We start from the raw sequence: 24,209 nt of genomic DNA, 5'->3' as shown, positions 1-24,209 counted from the left end.
TAGTTTTCAAAGTGATTGGCTAATGTAACCACCGTATTAGACTCCATAACTACGGTACTGTCAAGTGGCATTTTCTTTCTGCAGAACTGTATGCAGCATTTCGGAATATAAACCACCGTAACCTGCTGCCAGGGAAGGCATTTCCTGAAATTCAGAATGTGGTGTATTAAAAGATACACAGTTCAAATAGACAGCTTTAGCGGAAACACCATTATTTATCCACAGGCAAGTCTGCAGAAAATTTGATTTTTGCTTGCCTTAACCCAGTTGTAGGAGCCTTTTGATGTGTGGAAATGCAGAAGATTATTGACAAATATCAGGACTCTTTGTGCTAGATATTTGTTCCAAATTTCGTAAGTAACCCTAAAATTGCTATTTTTTAAAATTTTTGACTGCTGTGTCAGGTTTCTAAATGGCTTGCATTTGCTGCCTCTTGTAGGAACTACAATTACATTGATTATAATTCTATGCTTGTCAGTATTCATTTCTTTTCAGAACACCCTGACATCTCTAACGCTCTGAGCTGAATTTTAAGTTTTTCTTTCCTCTGCTGTATGCGATTTTGCATTGAGGTTTTTTGGAGTGATTCTCGCCTTAAAGTTCAGCGATATTTCCTGCTGTATCTCAGCAAATGTGTCTCATTGACTACCTACCCCACACTGAAGCATCCTCACTTCTGATTCAATGTGTGGTTGGGAGAAGAGTCAGGGGGAAGGTCAGTTCTTGAGAGTTCAGGGGTTGAGTTGTGGTAAGGAGAGGGGTTTTCAATCAGGAGGTTTAAGTGTGGTTTCCAGGGGGAGATTGTACCATTGAGGAGATAGTAACGCTGTGGGTCAGTTTTGTAGTTAGGAATTAGAGCATATTTTCTTGACCTTTCCAACCTTTCTTGATTACCTTTTCAGGCAAGTACTGTAAGTCAGTACTTCAAAGTGTCCAACTCTAACTCCTTTGGTGACTTCTCCAGTGGGCTTGAAATGCCTGTGGAGGTTTCAACCTTCCTGGCAATTCACTGCCGTCAGTATATCCAGACTTCTGCATATTCTCAGTCTGGAACTCCAGTTTACACTTCAGCAACGGCTATTTTCCTATCAGAAGTTCTGGGCCATAATGTCTAATCACTTTGTTAAAGTGCGCTACATAGTGCACCGCAACAATTGTTGCTGGTTCTGGAGCTTTTGAGGTATAGGGAGAGGCTGAATAAGCTGGGACTTTTTTTCTCTGGAGCATTGGAAGCTGAGGGGTGGACCTGGTAGAGGCTTATAAAATCATGAGGGGCATGGGTAGTTTGAATAGCCAAGGTCTTTTTTGCTCAGGTGGTGGGGCGGGGAGGGGGGGTGGTGGGGAGGGGTTCCTAAACTAGAGGACATGGGTTTAAGATAAGAGGGGAAATATTTAAAAGAGATCTGAAGGGTAACCTTTTCACATAGAGAGTGGTGCATGTATGGAACAAGCTGCCAGAGGAAGCGGTGGAGGCTGGTACAATTAAACATTTAAAAGGCGTCTGGTTGGGTACATGAATAGGAAGGGTTTCGAGAGATATTAGCCAAATTCTGGCAAATGGAACTAAGTCACATTGGGATGTCTGGTTTGCGGGGACAATTTGGACAGAAAGGTCTGTTTCTGTACTGTATTACTCTATGACTTTAATGTGTTAATTTTTGGTTAGTACAGTATGAGGCTGTGGATAGGGAGCTGAAAGAGAGGGATACATTACAAAGGTCGGGCTTGGTGGACTAACAATTCTTTAACTGCAGTACAATTTTGCGTGTTCTAATGTTAGTGAGTGGGTGCACTATTGTACTTAATAATTACTTAAAGTAGCTGTGTTTGTATGCCCAACTTGGGTATAAGGAGAGTTTACTCAAGTAAGAGTGATTAATTGTCTAAAAACTACAATAACTTCAAAGATTAGACCAAATCCCTTAATATTAAACCAATTTGGAGCAATGTTTATGGTGTGAATTTATATTATCACCTGTGAAACCCATTGCTGAAATCTCCATTTGATTTTTTTGTTGAAATGCAGTCTATTTGCATTACAGTTTCAGTTTTCAGAGAACAGTAAGTTAGCGTTGAACCTGGTTAAAAATAGCAAGTACTTTAATCCTGTAGAACAATTTATGAATACAAATTACATGAATGAGCAAAGCAATCTGTGATAGATCTATCAGTCACTGCGGTACTAGATTGCAACACACAGTTAATGTAAACTTCATATTAAAAGGTATACTTTGACTGGCCAGCAACAACTTGTGGTTCCTAAGCTGTGCTTTTAGCTTTACTCTTTTAAAAATCTTCTTAGTGCTGGAGTATTAGCAGTGGCTTGAAAACAAACACTCCAGACTAATGGTGGAAACTAATGGAGCCAACACACATCAGAGGAGAATTAGGCCATTTGGTCATTCCAGCCTGCTGGACAAGTCAAGATGATTATAGATAACAAAGTGTGGAGCTGGATGAACACAGCAGGCCAAACAGCATCTCAGGAGCACAAGCTTTTGTGCTCCTGAGATGCTGCTTGGCTTGCTGTGTTCATCCAGCTCCACACTTTGTTATCTTGGATTCTCCAGCATCTGCAGTTCCCATTATCACTGATACAATTTCAAGATAATTATAGTTGGTTTTCTGTCTCTACACCACCTTCCCACAGTATCCCCACGTCCCTTAGTTCCCTTTGTATACAAAAATCTATTGATGTCTGCCTTGAGAATATCCATAGAAAGATCATAGAAACTCTACAGCGTGGAAACAGGCCCATCGGCCCAACAAGTCCACATCGAACCTCAAAGCATCCCACCCAGACCCACCCCATCTAGTCTACGCATCCCTGAATACTATGGGCAATTTAGCGTAGTCAATCCACCTGCATGCACATCTTTGGACTACTTAGGAGTACTTAGCAACTGAGCATTCACAGAGTATACAAGTTGGGTCATCATGTTGAGGTTCTACTGGATGTTGGTGAGGCCACTTCTACAGTACTGTGTGCAGTTCTGGTCACCCTGTTATTGTAAGGATATTATTAAACAGGAGAGGATGTTGCCAGGAAGGAAGGTTTGAGATGTAAAAATGACACCTCTTCCCACCCACCTTCCTGCAAAAATGCCATCCCCTATTCCCAGATAATAAAGTGTGAAGTTGGATGAACACAGCAGGCCAAGCAGCATCTCAGGAGGACAAAAGCTGACATTTTGGGCCTAGACCCTTCATCAGAGAGGGGGATGGGGAGAGGGTTCTGGAATAAATAGGGAGAGAGGGGGAGGCGGACCGAAGATGGAGATATGGTTGGGGATGGAAAAATGTCTTGGGTGGTGGGGTCGGATTGTAGATGGCGGAAGTGCCGGAGGATGATGCGTTGTATCCGGAGGTTGGTGGGGTGGTGTGTGAGAACGAGGGGGATCCTCTTCGGGCGGTTGTGGTGGGGGTGGGCTGTGAGGGATGTGTTGCGGGAAATGGGGGAGACGCGGTCAAGGGCATTCTCAACCACTGTGGGGGGAAAGTTACGGTCCTTGAAGAGCAGATGCGGTGGAGGCGAGGAATTGGGAATAGGGGATGGAATTCCCCTATTCCCAATTCCTTCACCTCCGCTGCACCTGCTCCCAGGATGAGGCATTGCACTCCCGTACATCTCAGATGTCCTCGTTTTTCAAGGACTGCAACCTCCCCCCTCTCAGAGGTCAAGAACACCCTCGACCGTGTCTCCCGCATTTCCTGCAACTCATCCCTCTCAACCCCTCCCCGCAATAACAACCAAAACAGAATCCCCCTCTTTCCTCACGTACCACCCCACCAACCTCCGGATCTAACGCATCATCGTCACGACACTTCTGCCATCTGCAATCTGACCCCACCACCAAAGACATTTTTCCCTCCCCACCCATATCCGCTTTCTGGAGGGACCACTCTGTCCATGACTCCCATGTTCGCTCCACACACCCATCCAGCCTCACCACACCCGGCACTTTTCCCTGCAACCGCAGGAAGTGCTACACCTGCCCCTACACCTCCCCCTTCACCCCCAACCCAGGCCACAAGAAGACCACCTACATCAGGCAGATGTTCACCTGCACATCTGCCAATGTGGTATACTGTATCTGCTGTTCCAGATGTGGCCTCCTCGACCACGGGGAAACCAAGCGGAGGCTTGGGGACCGCTTTGCAGAACACCTCCGCTCGGTTTGCAACAAACAACTGCACCTCCCAGTCGCAAACCATTTCAACTCCCCCTCCCATTCTTTAGACGACATGTCCATCCTGGGCCTCCTGCAATGCCGCAACGATGCCACATGAAGGTTGCAGGAATAGAACGCCTCATATTTCGCTTGGGAACCCTGCACCCAATGGTATCAATGTGGACTTTACAAGCTTCAAAATCTCCCCATCACCAACCGCAATCCAGAACCAGCCCAGCTCGTCCCCGTCTCCTTAACCTGTCCTTCCTCCCACCTCAAGCCCCACCCCCTTCTCCTACTGACTAGCCACATTCCGCACCATTGACCTGTCCATCCTCCCTGGACTGACTTATCCCCTCCCTAACTACCCACCTGCACTCACTTTTATTGGCTCCACTCCCGCCTGTCTGAATTGTCTGTCTCCTCTCCACCTATCTTCTCCTTTATCCATTTTATATCCGCTTCCCCCTCTCTTCCTGTTCATTTATGAATCCCCTTTCCGCCCCCCCCAATTTCTGAAGAAGGGTCTAGGACCAAGACATCACCTTTCCTCCTCCTCTGATGCTGCTTGGCCTGCTCTGTTCATCCAGCTCTACACCTTGTTATCCTGGAAAGACTGGGACTTTTTTCACTGGAGGTTGAGGGATAACCTTATTGAGAGTTATAAAATCGTGAAGGGCATAGACAAGGTGAATGATAAGGGTCCTTTCCCTCGGGGGTGAGTTCAAAATTGGGGGCCATATTTTTAAGGTGAGAGGAGAAAGATTTTAAAAAGACATGATGCACAGTGTTTTTACACAGTTTGTGTATGGAATGAACCGCTAGAGGAAGTGGTGGATGCAGGTACAGTTACATCATTAGAAGACATTTTGATAAGTTCATGAATAGGAAAGGTTTGAAGGGAACCTTGGGTTCTGAGGAAGGGTCACCGTACCCAAAATGTTAACTCTGGTTTTTCCTTCTCAGATGCTGCCAGACCTGCAGAGCTTTTCCAGCAACTTTGTTTTTGTTCAAGGTTTGAAGGGATATGGACGGAGGGCAGGCAGGTGGGACCAGTTTAGTTTGGGTACATGGACTGATTGGACTGAAGGGTCTGTTCCCCTGCTCGATGTCTCTGTGACTCTGAGTGGAGAATTCAGCTCAGTCCTAAACGACGGATTCTTTGTCCAGAAACTGTGGCTCTGTATTTTAGATTCCCCAACCAGAGCAAATGTTTGGCGGTGCCTACACTGTCAGATGAGTTATGAAGAATGGTCACTCGACCCAAATCGTTAACTCTGACTTCTGTCCACAGAGGCTGCCAGACCCGCTGACACTTTCTAGCATTTTCTGGTTTTGTTTCAGCTTTCCAGCATCCGCAGTTCTTACAGTTTTACATCTTCCCTTCGGTCACTGGGTCAAAGTTTAACACAGTAATCCAGGTGGATCTGCACCAGAGCCTGGTGCATTTCACCACAAGGTGATGTCTGAGAGATATGGACAGTCAAGAGTAGACAGTATTCTTAATTTTTTGGAAGAAAAGCATAAATTGATGAATGATTACGATCTGTGGAGAGAGAAGTTCAATTAATCTTTTAGGTGCCAGAATTGAAAAGTGAAAATAACAAATAACAAAACTGCTTAAGGCAGAACAAAATGAAAGGAATGATAACATTGTGGGGCCTTAATGAATATCAGCAGGGAAAGAAGAGTCAGGTAGGTAACCCACAATTATAATGCAGCAGCTAATGGAGTTAATATATAAAGCTTAGTTGCATGAGTTGCCACCCAGGTTGACAGGGCTGTTAAGAAGGCGTACAGTGTTTTAGCTTTTATTAATAGAGGGATCGAGTTCCGGAACCAAGAGGTTATGGTGAAGCTGTACCAAACTCTGGTGTGGCCGCACTTGGAGTATTGTGTACAGTTCTGGTCACTGCGTTATAAGAAGGATGTGGAAGCTTTGGAAAGGGTGTTGAGGAGGTTTACTAGGATGTTGCCTGGTCTGGAGGGAAGGTCTTACGAGGAAAGGCTGAGGGATTTGAGGCTGTTTTCGTTAGAGAGAAGAAGGTTGAGAGGTGACTTAATAGAAACATATAAAATAATCAGAGGGTTAGATAGGGTGGATAGGGAGAGCCTTTTTCCTAGGATGTTCTATGTTCTAATAATTTGAGAAAAGGTAAACATTGCTAAACGCTGTAGACAATGTGATGCTGCTATTTTCTGTTTTGTACCCTTGCATGAACCAGGAAAGCTGGCAAGTTCTAATAAACTATATATGTTTGTTTTCTTATTTTTCTTTCAACAGCTGAAGTACAGAGTGAAATTGAAAGGATCTTCGAATTGGCCAGAACTTTACAGTTGGTCGTTTTAGATGCAGACACCATTAATCATCCTGCGCAGCTCATTAAGACTTCCCTAGCACCAATCATTGTTCATGTCAAAGTTTCTTCTCCAAAGGTAAAATGAATTGTTCATACGTTTGTATAGCAAGTGTGAGCTTAACATATTTAGATCCTTGTATGTTTTGTCTCCCTCGGGTCCAACAGCAGTCTTTTTTCTTAATTCTCCTTTTGCAGCTCCAAATCTAGTAAGTTTTGGGTTCAATGGAAATCACATTAAAAACTATCCCGAGGTTCGAGTTGTATTGAGCACAAAGGTAGATAGTTTTTGTTCTAGGGGTTTAATAATCTACTCAGTTTGAGGAGGTTTCTTGGGATGGTGACCTTAACCAAACCAGTTACATCAGTGAGCTTTTTCCCATTGTAAGGTCAGAAGTAGGATGGTCACTGATTGCAAAATGCTCATCACTCTTTGCAACTGTTCAGATACTGAAGCAGCCCATTTCTATATGCAGCTGGACCTGGGCAACACCCAGGCTTGCACTGGTAAGTGGCAATTAACATCTGTTAATTGAAGTGCAAGGTAATGACCATCTCCAGCAATACAAAATCTAACCAATTCCGCTTGATGTTCAATGGCATTACCACCATTGCAACCCCCACTACTGACATCCTGGGGGTCACCACTGTGTGCCAGTTTTTGGTGATTCATATACAAAGATACCCTCATCCTTCTCTACTGCAGTGTTTTGCAGTCTTTCTGCATTTCTACCTGTTAAAGTAGAAAGCCTCACATTTTCCCATATTATGCCCATAACTTTTGCTCACTTGCTTAAGTTATCTGTATTCTTTATATCTTCCTTCTAACTTGTTTTCCCACCTATATTTGTATCGTCACCCAATTTGTCTATAATACTATCAGTCCTTTCATCAAAGTATAAATGCAGGTTGTAAATAGTTGAGACTCTAGTCTTTACCTCTCTGCTACTTCACTCAGTAACTGTTTTTCAAGTTGAAACTGACCCATTTATCCTGACTCTTGTTTCCTATTAGTCAGTCAATCCTCGACCCGTTCTAATGTATTACCTCCAGTACTGAGTTCTCAGTAACCTTTTATATGTTGATTTTTCAAATGGTGTTGGGGAACCTGAACTCAGTACATCTACTGCTACATTCTCAAAGAATCTGTCAAAATGGTTTCCCTTTCTCAAAACCATGGTGACTCTGCCTTATTGTGTCACAATTCTTGAAATGCTCTGCTACCACCTTCTTAATAATGGATTCTAACATTTTCCCATTGACAGGTATTGGACTAATTGGTCTTTAGGTCCTGCTTTCTGTCCACTCTTTCATAAACATAGGCGTCGCATTTGTCATCTTCCAACCTGCTGGAATCTTTCCAGAATTTAGGAAACTTTGCAAGGTTACAACCAATGTATGCACGATCCCAATAGTTACTTCCTAGAAAACAGTCAGTATTTAGTCCCATCCATTTCTCTTGCCTTTTTCTCTGTAGAGATCATGATTGTTTGATTGCTTCCCTGTTTTTCTATATTGTTGGGGTTTTTTTGTGTCTTCCACTGTGGAGACAGATACAAACTACTTGTTTAAAGTCTCTGTTGTGACTGTATTTCCCATTATTAATTCCCCAGTTTCATTGGGACCAATACTCACCCTGTTAGCCCATTCTCTTTGATGAACTTGTAGAAGCTTGCCGCTGTAACAGGATTTTCTTCAATGCATTGACCAGGCTTTGGGCCAAGGAATGGTGTGGAATGAAAATACAAATGAAGTGATCTGCATCTTCATGTCTATATGAGAGAAGGTCAATACTTAAGAACATTTCTGCCTAAGATTTATTGGCACTCCAAATTCCAATAGCCAGAGTTCCAATGCTATAAGTAGTTAATACTTTGATTGAAAATTTTGTTTTGTTTTCCCTAGGTGCTGCAGAGGTTAATAAAATCCAGGGGAAAGTCGCAGAGTAAAAACCTCAATGTCCAGTTGGTAGCAGCCGATAAACTGGCACAGTGCCCTCCAGTATGTAATAATTCAGCAATTGTCCTCATTCTGGTTTAACAAGTTAAAAACAATGTCACAATGCACAAAGTAGCTGTGTGCTGCTTGTGCTTGCCTCTTGCTGTCAGCATATGTTATTTTTAAGCGTAGGCTTTGGTAATTTTGGCTCTAGTACGTTAAACAATGCTTTTCTTTCAAGACCAAGTTTGAGTTTCCCTTCAGATAAATAGATGCCAGCTTTTGACTGAGTTCAAATTATTTTTCCTTGAAAGAAAATTATGTTGGCATCTATTGTTCAAAGTTTCTGAACTGGCTGCAAATAATGACACCAACTTCAATACATATCTTTAATGAAATCTAGTCTCCTATTCGCAATTCTCAGAATTCTATTCCAAGCAACATAAGGCAAAATGAATATGGATACAAATAGCTTATCCAAAAAAGGAGGTGTTATAGAGTGTCGTAAAGAAAGAATCAGAGATTGAGGAGTTTAGGGAAGGAATTCTAGAGATTTGTCACTTAAAATCGGGGATTTTTAACAGGCCAGAATTTAACGAGCTCTGACATCTTGGAGCTGTGAAGGGCTTGAAGAGATTACAGAGTTAGGGAAGTGGTGAGTCTATGCAAGTATTTAAAACGAACAGGAGAATTTTAAATTGAGATGTTGCTTAACTGGCGGTCAGCTTAGGTAAGTGACCACTGAGATAATAGGTGAATAGAGCTTGGTGTTAAGATATAATGTAGGTATTAGAGTTTGGGCAAGTCTCGATCGTTCCTTCTTCATTGCTGGGTCAAAATTGTGGAACTCCTTTCTTAGCAACACTGTGGGTGTTCTACACCCAGAGAATTGCAACAGTTTAAGAAAGCAGCTCACCATCACTTTCTCCAGGGCATTTAGGGTTTGGCAATAAACGTTAGCCTAGCCAGTGACATGCCATGTACAATGTGCAAAATCTTATAGAAAAGAAAACTGATTGGAACAATCCAAACTTGGAGTTTCAGGAAAGATGATCGCAGGTTTGGGAAGCAACAACATTTTGAATCAGTTTGAAGAGGAAAGGGAGTTCAGTGATGAGGTGGTGCTTTGCAAACCTAAAAAGTGTCAAGGCTGAAAGAGTTAGTATTCTGTAAATCAGGAACAAAAACAGAAGTTTCTGGAAAAGCTTAGCAGGTCTGGCAGCATCTGTGAATAAAAAAAATCAGAGGTTAATGTTTCAGGTCCAGTGACCCTTCCTCAGAACACAGGGTTGGTTTTAGGACCAACAGACTGGCAATGCCAGATATACAGGAGAGGGCGAACAAGATCTGAGGAGAGAATTTAACAATGTCCGCTAATATGGGAGCTGGAACAGAAATTGGGTGGTCAGCTGTATAGTGGAACTGGGTCAAGGGGACAAAAATGGACAAGGTGGATTTGAAGAAAATCAGACAAGAAGTAGAATTCAGAGGTAGGGCAGAGGGAAAAAGAAAAAGAGAGAGAAGACAGCTGATCAGATTATTTCAATCCTGGTGGGACAAAGAATTTGCATTTTGTCATCGAGGAAGATCCTAGAATAATTCATTCATCAGTTATGGTTCATGAGTGAATGCTATGTGTGGAGCAGGAGTAAAAATCCTAAGACTCCATGCAACCACTCATGAAGTACATCCAAATGGCTCATAGTGAACATGTAGCTATTTTGTATTGATTCAAATGAAGAAAAGCAAACTCAGCCCAAAGGAGTAATAAATTCCCCCCTCATCTGCTTCCAAAATCCTTTTACATATTTCTTTCAGCTCCAGTCTCAATGACTCCAGTTTTCTCCTTGCTAGCCAACTGACCAACATCCTTTTGTTAAATACCAGCTTATCAGAAAATACTGTGCTACTCACACATATTTCTGTAGCATATTGCTCCCCCCCCAACCACCATCTGACTAACCCTGTTTTCACCAAATTTTTTATATTGGCTTTTGCTTCCCCAAAGCCTAAAGTTTAATTTTTTTGCACTTTATATCCCATCAAAGCCTCTTTTGTTTTCATATTTCTGTAATCTCACCAACTATTCATTGCCTCCCTGCAATTCTGTTCATATGACTCTAGTCTCATGCAGAGATCCACCAATCATTAGTGATAATGGGAACTGCAGATGCTGGAGAATCCAAGATAATAAAATGTGAGGCTGGATGAACACAGCAGGCCCAGCAGCATCTCAGGAGCACAAAAGCTGACGTTTCGGGCCTAGACCCTTCATCAGAGGTGGGTCTAGGCCCGAAACGTCAGCTTTTGTGCTCCTGAGATGCTGCTGGACCTGCTGTGCTCATCCAGCCTCACATTTTATTATCACCAATCATTTGTCATGCCTTTAGCTGACAAGGACTCAATCTCTGAAATCTGCTCATTAAGCCCTTCCTGCCTCCCTCTTGAATCTATTCCTGGAAAAACTTATTCTTTGTCCAAGCTTTTAATCACACTTCCAGACATCTCATTCTCTCATTCTTTGGCTTGCCTCAGAGGCATAGAGAACAACAACACAGAAAAGCCCCCTTTCAGCTCATCACATCTGTATTGGTCAAAACAGCCGCCAAATTACTCATCGCATTTCCTAGCTCTTGGCCCATAGCCTTATTTCCCTTGGAATCATAAATCACATCTAAATACTTCTCAAATGCTTTTTTCACATCTCATTGTCATGTTTTGCTATCTATCTTTTATGTTAAAAGACCTCTTAAAAAAATCAGAAGCAGTTCACAAAATGAATAGAAAATGTGGAAAGAAAACTGGGCATCTTATCCTTGCATCTATTCAAAGCATAAGCCTCGACATTGCCTTATAATTCTATACTGTCCTCCTTGTTCAGCTTGCCCTCAAACACAGCTGTATTATTTTCAGATATCCTCATTTACTCCATTATTAACATGTTCCGTATTATAATCACTGCCTGGATTCCTTACTGGATTTTGTTGTATTTGGGCCTGAAATGGTTAATATTTGACTGAGCAACACCTACTGTGATGATCACACAGCGACTTGGTCAGGGTAAAGAAGGCACTTGTAGGAGACAGACCTGAGGCTGGTGTGCTTCTAACAATCTGTGTAGTAATGTCTGTCATAATCATGTCATCATCTGTAAATAGTTGCAGCAATGCAATTAAATTCATCTTGTCTACTCCACAAAGCACTTCTACTTAGACCAGAAAAGCAGATATCTGACTGACAGACTACTTCAGGTTTGAAGGAACCTAAGCACAACACGGTGGCAGTGTTGGCACCCTGCCACAACATAATGGGAAGCATTGTCGAGCATTATTTCAAAATAGAGCCAACTCGGAGAATATTCAGCCCATGGTGTTACAATGACCAAGAAGTTGCAATTGGTTTCGCCCAGTTCACCAAGAACAAATGAATGATAATGTATGCACAACATCTGCAGATGTTGCCCTAAGAGTTAACCCTGTGGCCAAGAAGATATATTTTGAAAACTTAAAACATTTTGCCATTGTTGTTGATGACACACTAGCGTATGGTGACTGATTGATTGGCCATCCCAACTTTACTTCATGAATTCAACCAGGACAACTTTCACTAAGGACACTTGGACAATCACCAAGTGCTGGATCAGAACTCTGGTCACACTAAGGTGGCCTGTGATCCCCAAGGATTGAATAAGAAGAAGTTATTACTGATTATCAGACCTGTTCCATCCCTGGGGCAGAATAAGGTGATCCTTCAAAATTCAGTGGATTCCCTGCCAGATCTTGGGAGCGTGTGAGGATGGATTTGTTTGTTTTCTGCAGAAAGACTCAACCCATCATCATTAGTTATTTTCTTGAAAGCTTGTGGTTAAGAGGTTACATATGACAACCGTGGAAACAGTTCCGAGTCTTACATGAAACTTATGCATCACACAGCATCCTTGACATAGTCATTTCACATAACAGGACACTATTTCTGGATCTGTGCTTCAACCACATTGCAGTCAGTTCTGGACATGAGCACACAACAAGCTCACTGCAGTATCTCCTTTCTAGCAAAGAGGCTGAACAAGTGATCAAAGGGTTAAGATTAGATTCCCTACAGTGTGGACATAGGCCCTACGGCCCAACAAGTCCACACCGCCCCTTGAAGCGTCGCACCCAGACCCATCCCCCTATAACCCACGCACCCCCGAACACTATGGGCAATTTTAGCATGGCCATTCCACCTACCCTGCACATCTTTGGATTGTGGGAGGAAACTGAAGCACCCGGATGAAACCCATGCAGACATGGGGAGAACGTGCAAACTCCACACAGACAGTCGCCCGAGGCTGGAATCGAACCCAGGTCCCTGGTGCTGTGAGGCTACAGTGCTAACCACTGAGCCACCGTGCCACCCCAAAAATCAGTCATGAAGAAGAATTCCAATTTCTGCATGACACTGTTGAATTAAAGGTGCTTCCTACTGACAGAGCTACACGTGGGCAGAGGGCTGAAGACGGGGCTTCCTATACTGCTTAGGAAATAGTTTCCATGATTTCCTGAAGGAATGAATGATTATACTGTCACATGTATTTGAGAAAATACAGTGAAAAGTGTTTTGTCGCACAATCTGGCACCATTTTGGATTACAAAGAAGTTACTCAAATAGAGCTTCATCTTCTGTACGATTGACAGAAAAACATAAAGGTAGGAAAACAAAAAATAGTATTCAGCCCCTTTTTGTCAAGCATGGCTCTGGGTGTTCTTAAGGTTTCCAGGGCTTCTGTAAGATGTTCCAGATCCCAGGCTGTAATGCGTCCCCGTTCCGGGTCCAGCCAATGCTTGAGGAGCCCCTAGCTCTGCTGCCTCCACATTGCCGACATTGGTAGGAATTCCAGCCTGGGCCCACTACACAGCCAAAGCTGCAGCCAGTACCTCGCCACCTTCACCATGACTCCCGCTGCAGGCTCCTCCGCAATGACACCTCGTCCATAGCCAACAAAAAGAAGATGAAGAAAAAGAAAGAAGACAAAAAGGAAAGAGAAAGATGGATGTGGCTGACTTGGAACGCATAGGCTCAGGAGCCCAAATGCTACCTGCTTTGTCTGCGTTGCCATCTTGGTGACCAAATGGTACATGAGAAAGAGAAACTGTATCTCATATTACAATGAATTCTATCATGTGTGCATAAACAATGTTGCTGGAAAAGCTCAGCAGGTCTGGTAGCATCTGTGAAAATAAAATCAGAGTTAATGTTTCAGGTCCAGTGATCCTTCCTCAGAACATTAACTCTGATTCTTTTCTTCACGGATACTGCCAAACCTGTTGAGCTTTTCCAGCAACTTTGTTTTTGGTCCTGTTTACAGCATATGGAGTTCTTTTGGTTTCTATCATGTGGACAATCTGCCAGACCTAGGAAAGGGGAAACAGATGTGGATCAGGGTGTAATTGTCCATGGAGTTGAGCAACAATAGAGATGGTATATTGTTCGTACAGGTGAAGAGGTAATATGAAGGAATAACAGGAAGCTCACCCTATTACAATCCGAACCATTCACATTATTTATTGAGACAAACTGAATAGTGAACTTAGGAACAGAGAGAAACCACAGACCTCAGATCACCTGGAAGACAGTCCAAGTCAATTACCTTATACCCCCAAAAATTATTATACTTCCCTGAACAAAGAGAATCCATTCAGGGAGGATTGTGAAACCTCCAGATTGTGAGTTCAAAGATTTGGGAGGTGGTGTATTAATAAATGCAAACATATAAATAAATGTATAGCTATACAACACTTAAGGGGAAAAGGGAATTTGGGAGAGATGTTGTATGCACCTGAAAAGGTTTATACTTGATTGTGAACAAAAACAGAAGTTGCTGGAAAAGCTCAGCAGGTCTGTTTTTTTTCTTCACAGATGCTGCCAGAATTAAGTTACCCTTCCTCAGACCCTGTCCTGACTGTCTCTCTAGTAAAGTAGATCATAATCATAAAATCTGTACATAGTTGCAGTAATGCAATGAAATTCTCATAGTTTACTCAGCAAAACTCTTCTAATGCAGACTAGACCACTTCAGACTTGAAGGATCTCGCATAAAACAGATAAATTTTTAATATTCCTATATTTATGGCTCCTAGTTCCAAACTCGTCCCACCAGCCCCCTCCCCAAAATGGTGAAAGGGTCTTCTCTACTAATACCCTGCAAAACAACATCCAAAATTTTGAACACTTCTATTATTTACTGGAGAAGAGAGAGCCATAGACTCTCTATAGTGCAACACGAAGGCATTCACTTACTATAAACAATTTTAAAGAAAGTCTGCGATGTAAAATAATAATATACTGTCTGATCTTTTAAATTTACAACTTGTTTTGTAAGATTTTCAAATGTAATTTAGTTGAAAATGCATTTTTTTAAGAAAATGATTATTTGTGCCTAAAAAACAGTGCTGATTTTATTATTTTTTTGTTCTACTTGATAGGAAATGTTTGATGTTATCCTGGATGAAAATCAGTTGGAGGATGCATGTGAGCATTTGGCAGAATACCTTGAAACATACTGGCGTGCGACACACATTCCCAGCAGTGCACCACTGAATCCTTTGCTGGGCCGAAACCTAGGTAGTACCGCACTGTCAACATATCCTTCAGCTATCTCTGGGTTGCAGGTATGAACACAAACAATGTGGTTACCTGTGGAAGTAATGGGACGAAGTAAGCCATGACCTGTATTTCAACACAAATATCTGAACACCTCACACACTTGTACCAGTGTTAAATTGTTCATCATAATAAGGATATTCCTCAAGCTGTGGGGTGTATTTCAAGTCCATGGAAAGATAAGAATTTTCTGTCATCTAAATGCTTTATATTATGCTTGCATAGTGGTGGCATCTGGAGGTGCCACATTTATTTCCTGTCTCCTTCATATCTTGCCATCAGAGAATCATAAAACACAGAAGGAGGTCAGAAGGCCGATTGTGCTTGTGTTTCATGTCAGCATATCATAGAACAAAATAAATAATCACTTGTGGATGATTTACTTGAGTGCTTGTGAGAAGAAATACATTAATCTTTTGGCTTGACCTAGAACATGTGCCAACTGATTAACATGGATTTGGTCAATACCTACAGTATCCCAATCAGAAGTGATGTGCTTTTAATGACATAGACTTGTGCCAGTTGTACTGAATTGCTTGGGCATATATTGATGACTTTGATGATTACTTGGCATGCAGACTGACATGGATTCTTCAGATCTTCATAAAAGCTAGTAAGGGATTTCTGAAATAGAGTTACTTTTAAACAGCATTTGTGGACAGACTGTACAGGATGGTGAAGCTGCAGAGCAGTACACTTTGTGCTGTACAGTTTCTAACCTTTTAGCGTAGCTTTGGCATATGACTACCGAGGCTACAGTTATATCACACCTCATCACAAAGACCCATTTACTTATTCATTAAACCCTACAGCTATAGAAGGAACAAAGCAGTCAATCTTAATTGGTTTACAACAACCAATTTGTATGACACCTTTGACATAAGAAATGCCCCAGGATGCTTAACAAAACAATGTAAAACTAAACTTGACCCCACCCGTCATAAGGAGACAGAGGTCAAGTAATAAAATGCTGGGCAAGAAAAGGAAATGTTAAGAAAGAAAAGGCTAGAGAACAGTGAGAGATGATAAATGGGTGTTTTTCAGACTGTAGGATGGTAGACTGTGGTGTACTCTCAAATGCCAGTGTTCGTATCACTGCTGTTTTTGATTTTTTAAAATTATGTATACAATATATCCTGTATAAATAAACGTGAATGTTGGAATGCAGAATAAAATGTCAAGATTTGCTAAGAGTATGTAAATTGAATTTGTGGCAAACAGAATGCATAGTGCCAGTTAGATAGAACAAGACCTAGGCTGGCAGACTGGGCAGACAAGGGATAGAGGGAATTTAACACAGTAAACTGTGGATAGATGTAGTTTTGCAGTAGGAATGCAGTGAGAAAATAGTGGGCGCAGTTTAACGGCTCCCTGAGGCAGATTTGGAAGGGTGTTGCACCTAGACTCTGCCAACATTTTTTTCCCAATCATTTGTGAGATGTGGATGTCGCTGGCTGGCCAGCATTTCTTGCCCATCCCTAATTGCCCTTGAGAAAGTGGTGATGAGCTGCCTTCTTGAACTGCTGCAGTCTACCTGCTGTGGGTTGACTCTCAATGCTATTAGGGAGCGATTTCCAGGATTTTGACCCAGCAACTGTGAAGGAATGGTGATATATTTCCACGTTAGGCTGGTGAGTGACTTGGAGGGGAGCTTGAAGGTAGCGGTGTTCCCATATATCTGATGCCTTTGTCCTTCTAGATGGAAGTGGTCATGGGTTTGGAAGGTGCTGTCTGAAGGTCATTGGTGAATTTCTGCAGTGCATCTTCTAGATGGTACACCCTGTTGCTACTGAGCATCAGTGATGGAGGGAGTGAATGTTTGTGGATGTGGTGCCAATCAAGCAGCTGCTTTGTTCTGGATGGTGTCAAGCTTCTTGAGTGTTTTTGGGGCTACACTCATCCAGGGAAGTGGGGAGTATTCCATCACACTCCTGACGTGTGCCTTGTAGATGATGGACAGGCTTTGAGGAGTCAGGAGGTGAGTTACTTGCCGCAGTATTCCCAGCTTCTGGCCTGCTCTTGTAGCCACTCTGTTAATGTGGTGAGTCCAGTTGAGTTTCTGGCCAGTGATAACACCCAGGATGTTGATAGTAGGGGATTCAGTGATGGTAACTCCATTGAATGTCAAGGGGTGGTGGTTAGACTGTCTCTTATTGGTGATGGTCATAGTCTGGCATTTGTGTGGCACAAATGTCACTTGCCACTTGTCAGTCCAAACCTGGATATTGTCTAGATCTTGTTGCATGTGAACATGGACTGCTTCAGTATCTGAGGAGTCACGAATGGTGCTGTGCATTATGCAATCTTCGGTGAACGTCCCCACTATTGACCTTATGATGGAGGGAAGGTCATTGATGAAACAGGTGAAGATGGTCGGGCCAAGGACACTACCCTGAGGACCCCCTGCAGAGATGTCCTGGAGCTGAGATGATTGACCTCCAACAACCAAAACCATCTTCCTATGTGTCAGGTATGACTCCAACCACCAGAAAGTTTGTCCCCAACACCAATTGATTTCAGTTTAGCTAGGGCTCCTTGATGCCACACTCAGTCGAACGCAGCATTGACAGCAAGGAGCGTCACTCTCACCTCACCTCTGGAATTCAACTCTTTTGTCCATCTTTTGTTCATGTTTGAACAATGCTGTAATGAGATCAGGAGCTGAGTGGCCCTGGCAGAACCTAAACTGGGCTTCACTGAGCAGGTTATTGCTGAGCAGGTGCTGCCTGAGAGTGCTGATGGCACCTTCCACCACTTTACTGTTGATCGAGAGGAGACTGATGGGGTGGGAATTAACTTCAATCTTTGATTAAGTCTGGTGTGGGATAGCTCGTGGGTGGCAATTAATCCCTACTTAAGAGCCTCATCCCACAGCCACTGGCATGAGGGGAGGGATCCCTCATTCTTAGGCACTCAAATGTATGAGTGAGGGACTTTTAAATTGTAAGTAGGGGATCTCACCTACAACCATCCCTCGACTCCTGCTTCTGAAACCGTCACGGCCCCAAACCCCTTGTGACCTTAACTTCCCAGGTCGGGGGATGAAAACCAAAACCTAAATACGTGGGTGCACAAGTATTTCGGACTGCTTGCAGAACATTATGTATTGTGAGAGGAAATGTGTTTTAAGCAAAGGGAGATTATGATGCAGTTTTATGGACATTAGTAAGAGCACATCCTTTGAACAGTCCTTGTCTTCTTATTTAATGAATGATGCAAAAACATTGGAAGCAGTTCAGAGAAGGTTCTGGGCTAGCTTTCTTTTGAGAAACCGTTGAACAGAATTAGCTTACAACTGCTGAAGGTAGAAGAGTAAAAGGCTACTTGATCGGATCATAAGTAAAACCCTGACAGTTCTCAACAGGTTAGATGTAGAAAGGATGCTTCTCCTTGAGGGAAAGTCTCAAATAGGGTTCGCTGCTTTAAAATAAGTGGTCATCTATTTTCAGAAAGAGATGAGGCAAAGTTTTCTTTCTCAGAGGATTGAGGGTCTTTGGAATTCTCTTCCTTAAAAGGCAGTGGAAGAAGAGCCTTTGAATATGTTTAAGTTGAAGACAGCTAAATTCTTCACTGCCTTTCCCTTTTTGCTTTTTGGGGGTAGGCAGGAATATGGTGTTGTCAAATCAGCCATGATCCTTGTTCATGGTTTTGGCTGACAGCTGGTGGAAAGGGCAGTTTCCTCGTGATGCTGAGATTTTCAGTATGCTGCCTACCTCCACCTACCTCTGAAACTCTCTCAGCAGACTGTTGCAGGACCCCACTGGAAACATGGATGCTTTGGGATATCAGGGGTTTGCTATATCAGCTTGCTTGTGGGTGCATGGCTCTCGTTTGCATTTTGCACTTGTGTGTAAGTGTTACAAACTGGAGTCATGAGCCATGTCATCGACACACAGCCCTTGTCACCTAGTTCTGCACCCTTTTGTTCCTGTGATGGCTGAAATACCATTGACACCAGAGGGTTTCTGCAGATCAGTATATTGTGACTGTCACCAGGAATTGGTTATGGATAACCTGCATGATGCATTGTCCATAGACGTATACCAACTGAGAGGAATTACTTTGTTTTTCAAGTGCCTCAAGCTATTTTGTCATGCACTTGGAATCAATGTGCAGGTAGTCACTGACACTTCATACCACACAGAAGACTGCAATCCTTCCAAACTCTTAAGCTTTGTTCACCAGCCTCTCTCTGGCTAAAGTGAATAAAATGAAGTTAATTTCCATTGTCTAGTGATCTTCCTTATGCACACCACCATAAGACATGTTGCTGATATTTGTTTAACAGCCCCGGTCTGGAAGGAATCTGATGCATGTAAGTTTGAGGCCATGCTTAACTTTCACAGGCACTGGTGATGAGCTCTGAGGTTGTAGCCACTAGGAGATTCTCCTTTGTAAAACACAGGTACATCAAACATTGGTTATGGCTGGGGTTCATGTAGAAGAAGTGCTTTCTGAAAACCCAGATACACCTTCCAGCTGAGGCACCCTGTTCTAGCAGCTCCTTTTTGAATTGCTGCCGTCCGTACAGTGAAAGTGCATCAGTACCAATCCCTTTAACTCACTGTAACACAGGTTTGGTTCAAATTTATATGGTGGTACCTGTTACTGATGCAGTGTTTGACTGTGCAACTTCAGAAAAACTGTTCTACTCTGAGGTATTGTTGTTAGCAGATTCCTGTTTTTGAGAAGGTCATTAGCAATAGAGAGAAAGGACAATTAATGTGGCACAATAACAAATGAGAAAAGTTGTTTGTTGTATTGTAATGCAAATGTAACACAAAGGGAAACAATACACCTGATTGCAAACTAGAAAACCATGAGCAAAAATGGATAATCAAACCTGATCTGAAGTAGAAACATAAGAAAAGGAGTTATTGTAGATCATTCACCCCAGTGAGCCTTCTCTGCCATTCAATATGATTATGACTGATCCCCTTTTGCAAGGCCACATTCCACTCTGTCCCCATATCCCTTGATGCCTTTAGTGTCTATAAATCTATCAGTTTCTTTATTAAATACATTGAGCAACTTGGTCTCCACAGTCTTTTAATGGTTAAGGATTCCAGAGGTTCACTATTTTCTGACTGACTTTCTTCACCTCTGTTCTAAATGGTCTGCTGCATATCCTGAGACTGTCGTCTTCTGTTCCAGAAAACACACATGCACATACACACACCCCGCCTCAGAGGCATATCACCCCCAATCCAGCCTCTCCAGCTCTGTCAGCATTGTATATGGTCTGTTGCAATCCCATCTCATTCTTCTAAACTCCAGTGTATATGGTCAACCCAGTCTCTCCTTATTCAACAAACCTATGACTTCAAGAATTAGCTTGCTGATGGCTCTATGGTAAATATATCTTTTTCTAATTAAGCGAGACTGAAACCGCACACAGATTCCAAGTGAATGAAATGAGATAATGAGCTGAAATTACATTTCAGCCAACCTTCAAAGTTTCCCAGAAACTTCTATTAGCAACATATCAGCTAAACTTTGTACATGATCATAAAACTGTGCTATTATTTAAAATACAAGGAATTCAATATTTGCGTCATAAATTGCACTTTTTGACTAACTGAAAGCACAGTTTATAAATGGGTGGAAAAGGTGAGGAAGGCAATTTAGACATTCAAAGACACTGAAGTGGATACGAATATTTGGGAAATGAGAGGTGGAATGTTTGCCCTGTCCATGGAAAGCAGGAATGAGACAGTGAGGAGGTAGATGGAGACCCTGCTGCATTCTCAGCTAGTCCCATTGACAGCTTTCCCATCCAATATCAAATGGGCAGTTGATTTTACAGTCTTAGTCTGCTGCCACTGCAGGGACTCAATGCAAGAAGTAAACTCGTGAGAGTTCTTGCAGACTTCCTGGGGTGGTTAGAGGGGAATGGAGGGGGGAGACCCTAGTTCAACGTCAATTATGAGTGATCTTGTGAGTCAGCAATGGAAATAGTGGGGTTTGGTCCGAGACCTACCTCTGCTGTTACACCAGACTCTCTCCCTGATACCTCTCCAATAGTACTGCCTCTGATTGCAGTGCAGTGTCCTTGACACTGGGGCAGGTCCACTGCAAGTCTATGAAGTGCCTGAGCGGAACATGATGTGGCAGATCTTTCAGAAAAGAGGCAATGCAGAGCTTGGCTGGGACAAGTGCTGAGTCTACAAGATTCTCCCTCTGGCTTGGATGATGTCCAAGTTAAAAGAAAAGAATAGTTAAGCATCTCTTCTGACCTGGCATGTTTGGGCAATTACTGCTATTTCCCAAGAAGCTGCTACTGGTTCCCTATACAGGAACCGTAAGCATTATCATTGTCGCTTATCTATACCAAGCAGAAGAAAACAATCCCAATAGTAACAGGTCAGGCATTCTTATTACAACTCTCATTACCATGACTACTCAAAGCAGACAAACCCAGGGATGAATAATCTGTGCTTTGGGTGGGGCAGGGGAATGGGGATGGTGCAGCGGTGTGGAATGTTATAATTTGGGACAGGAGATAGCTCTCAGTGTGAGGACGTGATGAGAATGCTGGCGAAAGAAGGAGTATCAGATGGACAGGCTCATAACACCATTATGTGTCTTGATGAGTTTGATTTTGGGATTTTAATTTTCCCAACATTGACTGGGATTCACTTAGTGTTAGGGGTTTAGATGAAGCAGAATTTGTAAGGAGCATGCAGGAGGGTTTTCTAGAGCAGTGTGTAAATAGTCCAACTCAGGAAGGGGCCATACTGGACCTGATGTTGGGTAATGAGCCCGGCCAGGTGGTTGAAGTTTCAGTAGGGGATTACTTGGGGAATAATGATCACAATTCAGCAAGTTTTAGAATACTGATGGACAAAGACAAGAGTGGTCCGAAAAGAAGAGTGCTGAACTGGGGGAAGGCCAACTATAGCAAAATTCGGCAGGAACTGGGGAATGTGGATTGGGAACAGCTGTTTGAGGGTAAATCCACATTTGATATGTGGGAGGCTTTTAAAGAGAGTTTGATTAGAGTGCAGGCCAGACATGTCCCTGTGAAAATGAGGGATAGAAAGGGCAAAATTAGAGAACCATGGATGACAGGTGAAATTGTGACACTAGCATAGAGGAAGAAGGAAGCAAACATAAGTTCTAGGCGACTGAAAACAGACGAAGCTTTGGAAGAATATCGGGAAAGTAGGACCAATCTGAAACGAGGAATTAAGAGGGCTAAAAGGGGTCATGAAATATCTTTAGCAAACAGAGTTAAATAAAATCCCAAAGCCTTTTATTCATACATAAGGAGCAAGAAGGTAATTTGAGAAAGGGTTGGCCCACTCAAGGACAAAGGAAGGAAGTTATGCGAGGAGTCAGTGAAAATGAGTGAGATTCTTAATGAGTACTTTGCGTCGGTATTCACCAAGGAGAAGGACATGACGGATTTTGAGGTTAGGAATTGATGTTTGATTACTCTAGGTCATGTCGGCAAAAGGTGGGGGGGAAGTGTTGGGTATTCTAAAAGACATTAGGGTGGACAAGTCCCCAGGTCCGGATGGGATCTATCCCAGGTTACTGAGGGAAGCGAGAAAGGAAATAGCTGGGGCCTTAAGATATCTTTCTAGCATCCTTGAGCATGGGTGAGGTCCCAGAGGACTAGAGAATTGCTAACGTTGCCCCTTGTTTAAGAAAGGTAGCAGGGATAATCCAGGTAATTATCAACCAGTGAGCCTGACGTCAGTAGTAGGGAAGCTGCTGGAGAAGGTACTGAGGGATAGGATCTAATTTGGAAGAAAATGAGCTTATTAGTGATAGGCAGCATGGTTTTGTGCAGGGAGGGTCATGTCTTACCAACTTGATGGAATTCTTTGAGGAAGTGACAGATTTGATAAATGAGGGAAGGGCTGTGGATGTCATATACAGGGACTTCAGTAAAGTGTTTGACAAGGTTCCCCATGGTAGGCTGATGGAGAAAGTGAAGTCGCATGGTGTCCAGAGTGTTCTAGCTAGATGGATAGAGAACTGGCCCGGCAACAGGAGACAGAGGCTTGTAGTGGAAGGGAAGTTCTCAAAATGGAGAACTGTGACCAGTGGTGTTCCACAGGGATCCTTCATGGGACCACTGTTGTTTGTGATATACGTAAATGATCTGGAGGAAGTTCTGATTAGCAAGTTTGCAGGTGACACTAAGTTTGGTGGAGTAGCATATAGTGAAGGGGACTGTCAGAGAATGCAGCAGAATATAGATAGATTGGAGAGTTGGGCAGATAAATGGCAGATGGAGTTCAATCCAAGCAAATGCGAGGTGATGCATTTAGGAAGATTCAATTCAAGACCAAACTATACAGTAAATGGAAAAGCCCTGGGGAAAATTGATACGCAGAGAGATCTGGGTGTTCAGATCCATTGTACCCTGAAGGTGGCAACGCAGGTCAATAGAGTGGTCGAGAAAGCATATGACATGCTTTCATTCATTGGACGGGTATTGAGTACAAGAGTTGGCAGGTCATGTTTGAGTTGGCAGGTCATGTCACAGTTGTATAGGACTTTGGTTCAGCCACATTTAGAGTACTGTGTGCTGTTCTGGTCGCCACATTACCAAAAGGATGTGGATGCTTTGGAGAGGGTGCAGAGGAGGTTCACCAGGATGTTGCCTGGTATGGAGGGTGCTAGCTATGAAGAGATGTTGAGTAGGTTAGTTTTATTTACAATGGAAAGACAAGGGTGAGGGGCGACCTGATTGCGGTCTACAAAATCATGAGAGGTACAGACAGGGTGGATAGCAAGAGGCTTTTTTGTCAGAGTGGGGGACTCAATTACTAGGGGTCACAATTTCAAGGTGAGAGGGGAAAAGTTTAAGAGAGATATGCATGGAAAGTTCTTTACGCAGAGGGTGGTTGGTGCCTGAACACATTGCCAGCAGAGGTGGTAGAGGCGGGCACGATAGGGTCATTTAAGATGTATCTAGACAGATACATGAATGGGCAGGGAGCAGAGGGATACAGATCCTTGGAAAATAGGTGACAGGTTTGGATAGAGGATCTGAATTGGCACAGGCTTGAGGGCTGAAGGGCCTGTTCTTGTGCTGTAATTTTCTTTGTTCTTCTTTGTTCTTTGTTCAAACTCACAAAGCCCA

The 24,209-nt window shown here is 42.9% G+C and overlaps 1 protein-coding gene across 5 annotated transcripts in view; it reads left to right on the top strand.

Moving 5' to 3' along the window:
- The window catches only part of cacnb4a (calcium channel, voltage-dependent, beta 4a subunit), a 315,102-nt gene that overhangs the window by 277,472 nt on the left and 13,421 nt on the right, over positions 1 to 24,209 (top strand). For 4 of the 5 annotated variants that reach the window (XM_048535245.2, XM_048535244.2, XM_048535246.2 and 1 more), the window contains 3 exons: positions 6,457 to 6,608; positions 8,435 to 8,530; positions 14,932 to 15,117. In XM_048535245.2, coding sequence (XP_048391202.1) covers positions 6,457 to 6,608; positions 8,435 to 8,530; positions 14,932 to 15,117 — 434 coding nt within the window. The remainder of the gene's footprint in view (positions 1 to 6,456; positions 6,609 to 8,434; positions 8,531 to 14,931; positions 15,118 to 24,209) is intronic. The other variant, XM_048535247.2, reaches the window with a different exon arrangement.

The sequence above is a fragment of the Stegostoma tigrinum genome, chromosome 7, assembly GCF_030684315.1.
Source record: "Stegostoma tigrinum isolate sSteTig4 chromosome 7, sSteTig4.hap1, whole genome shotgun sequence".
NCBI lineage: Eukaryota > Metazoa > Chordata > Chondrichthyes > Orectolobiformes > Stegostomatidae > Stegostoma > Stegostoma tigrinum.
This window is presented reverse-complemented; position numbering and strand designations above follow the sequence as displayed.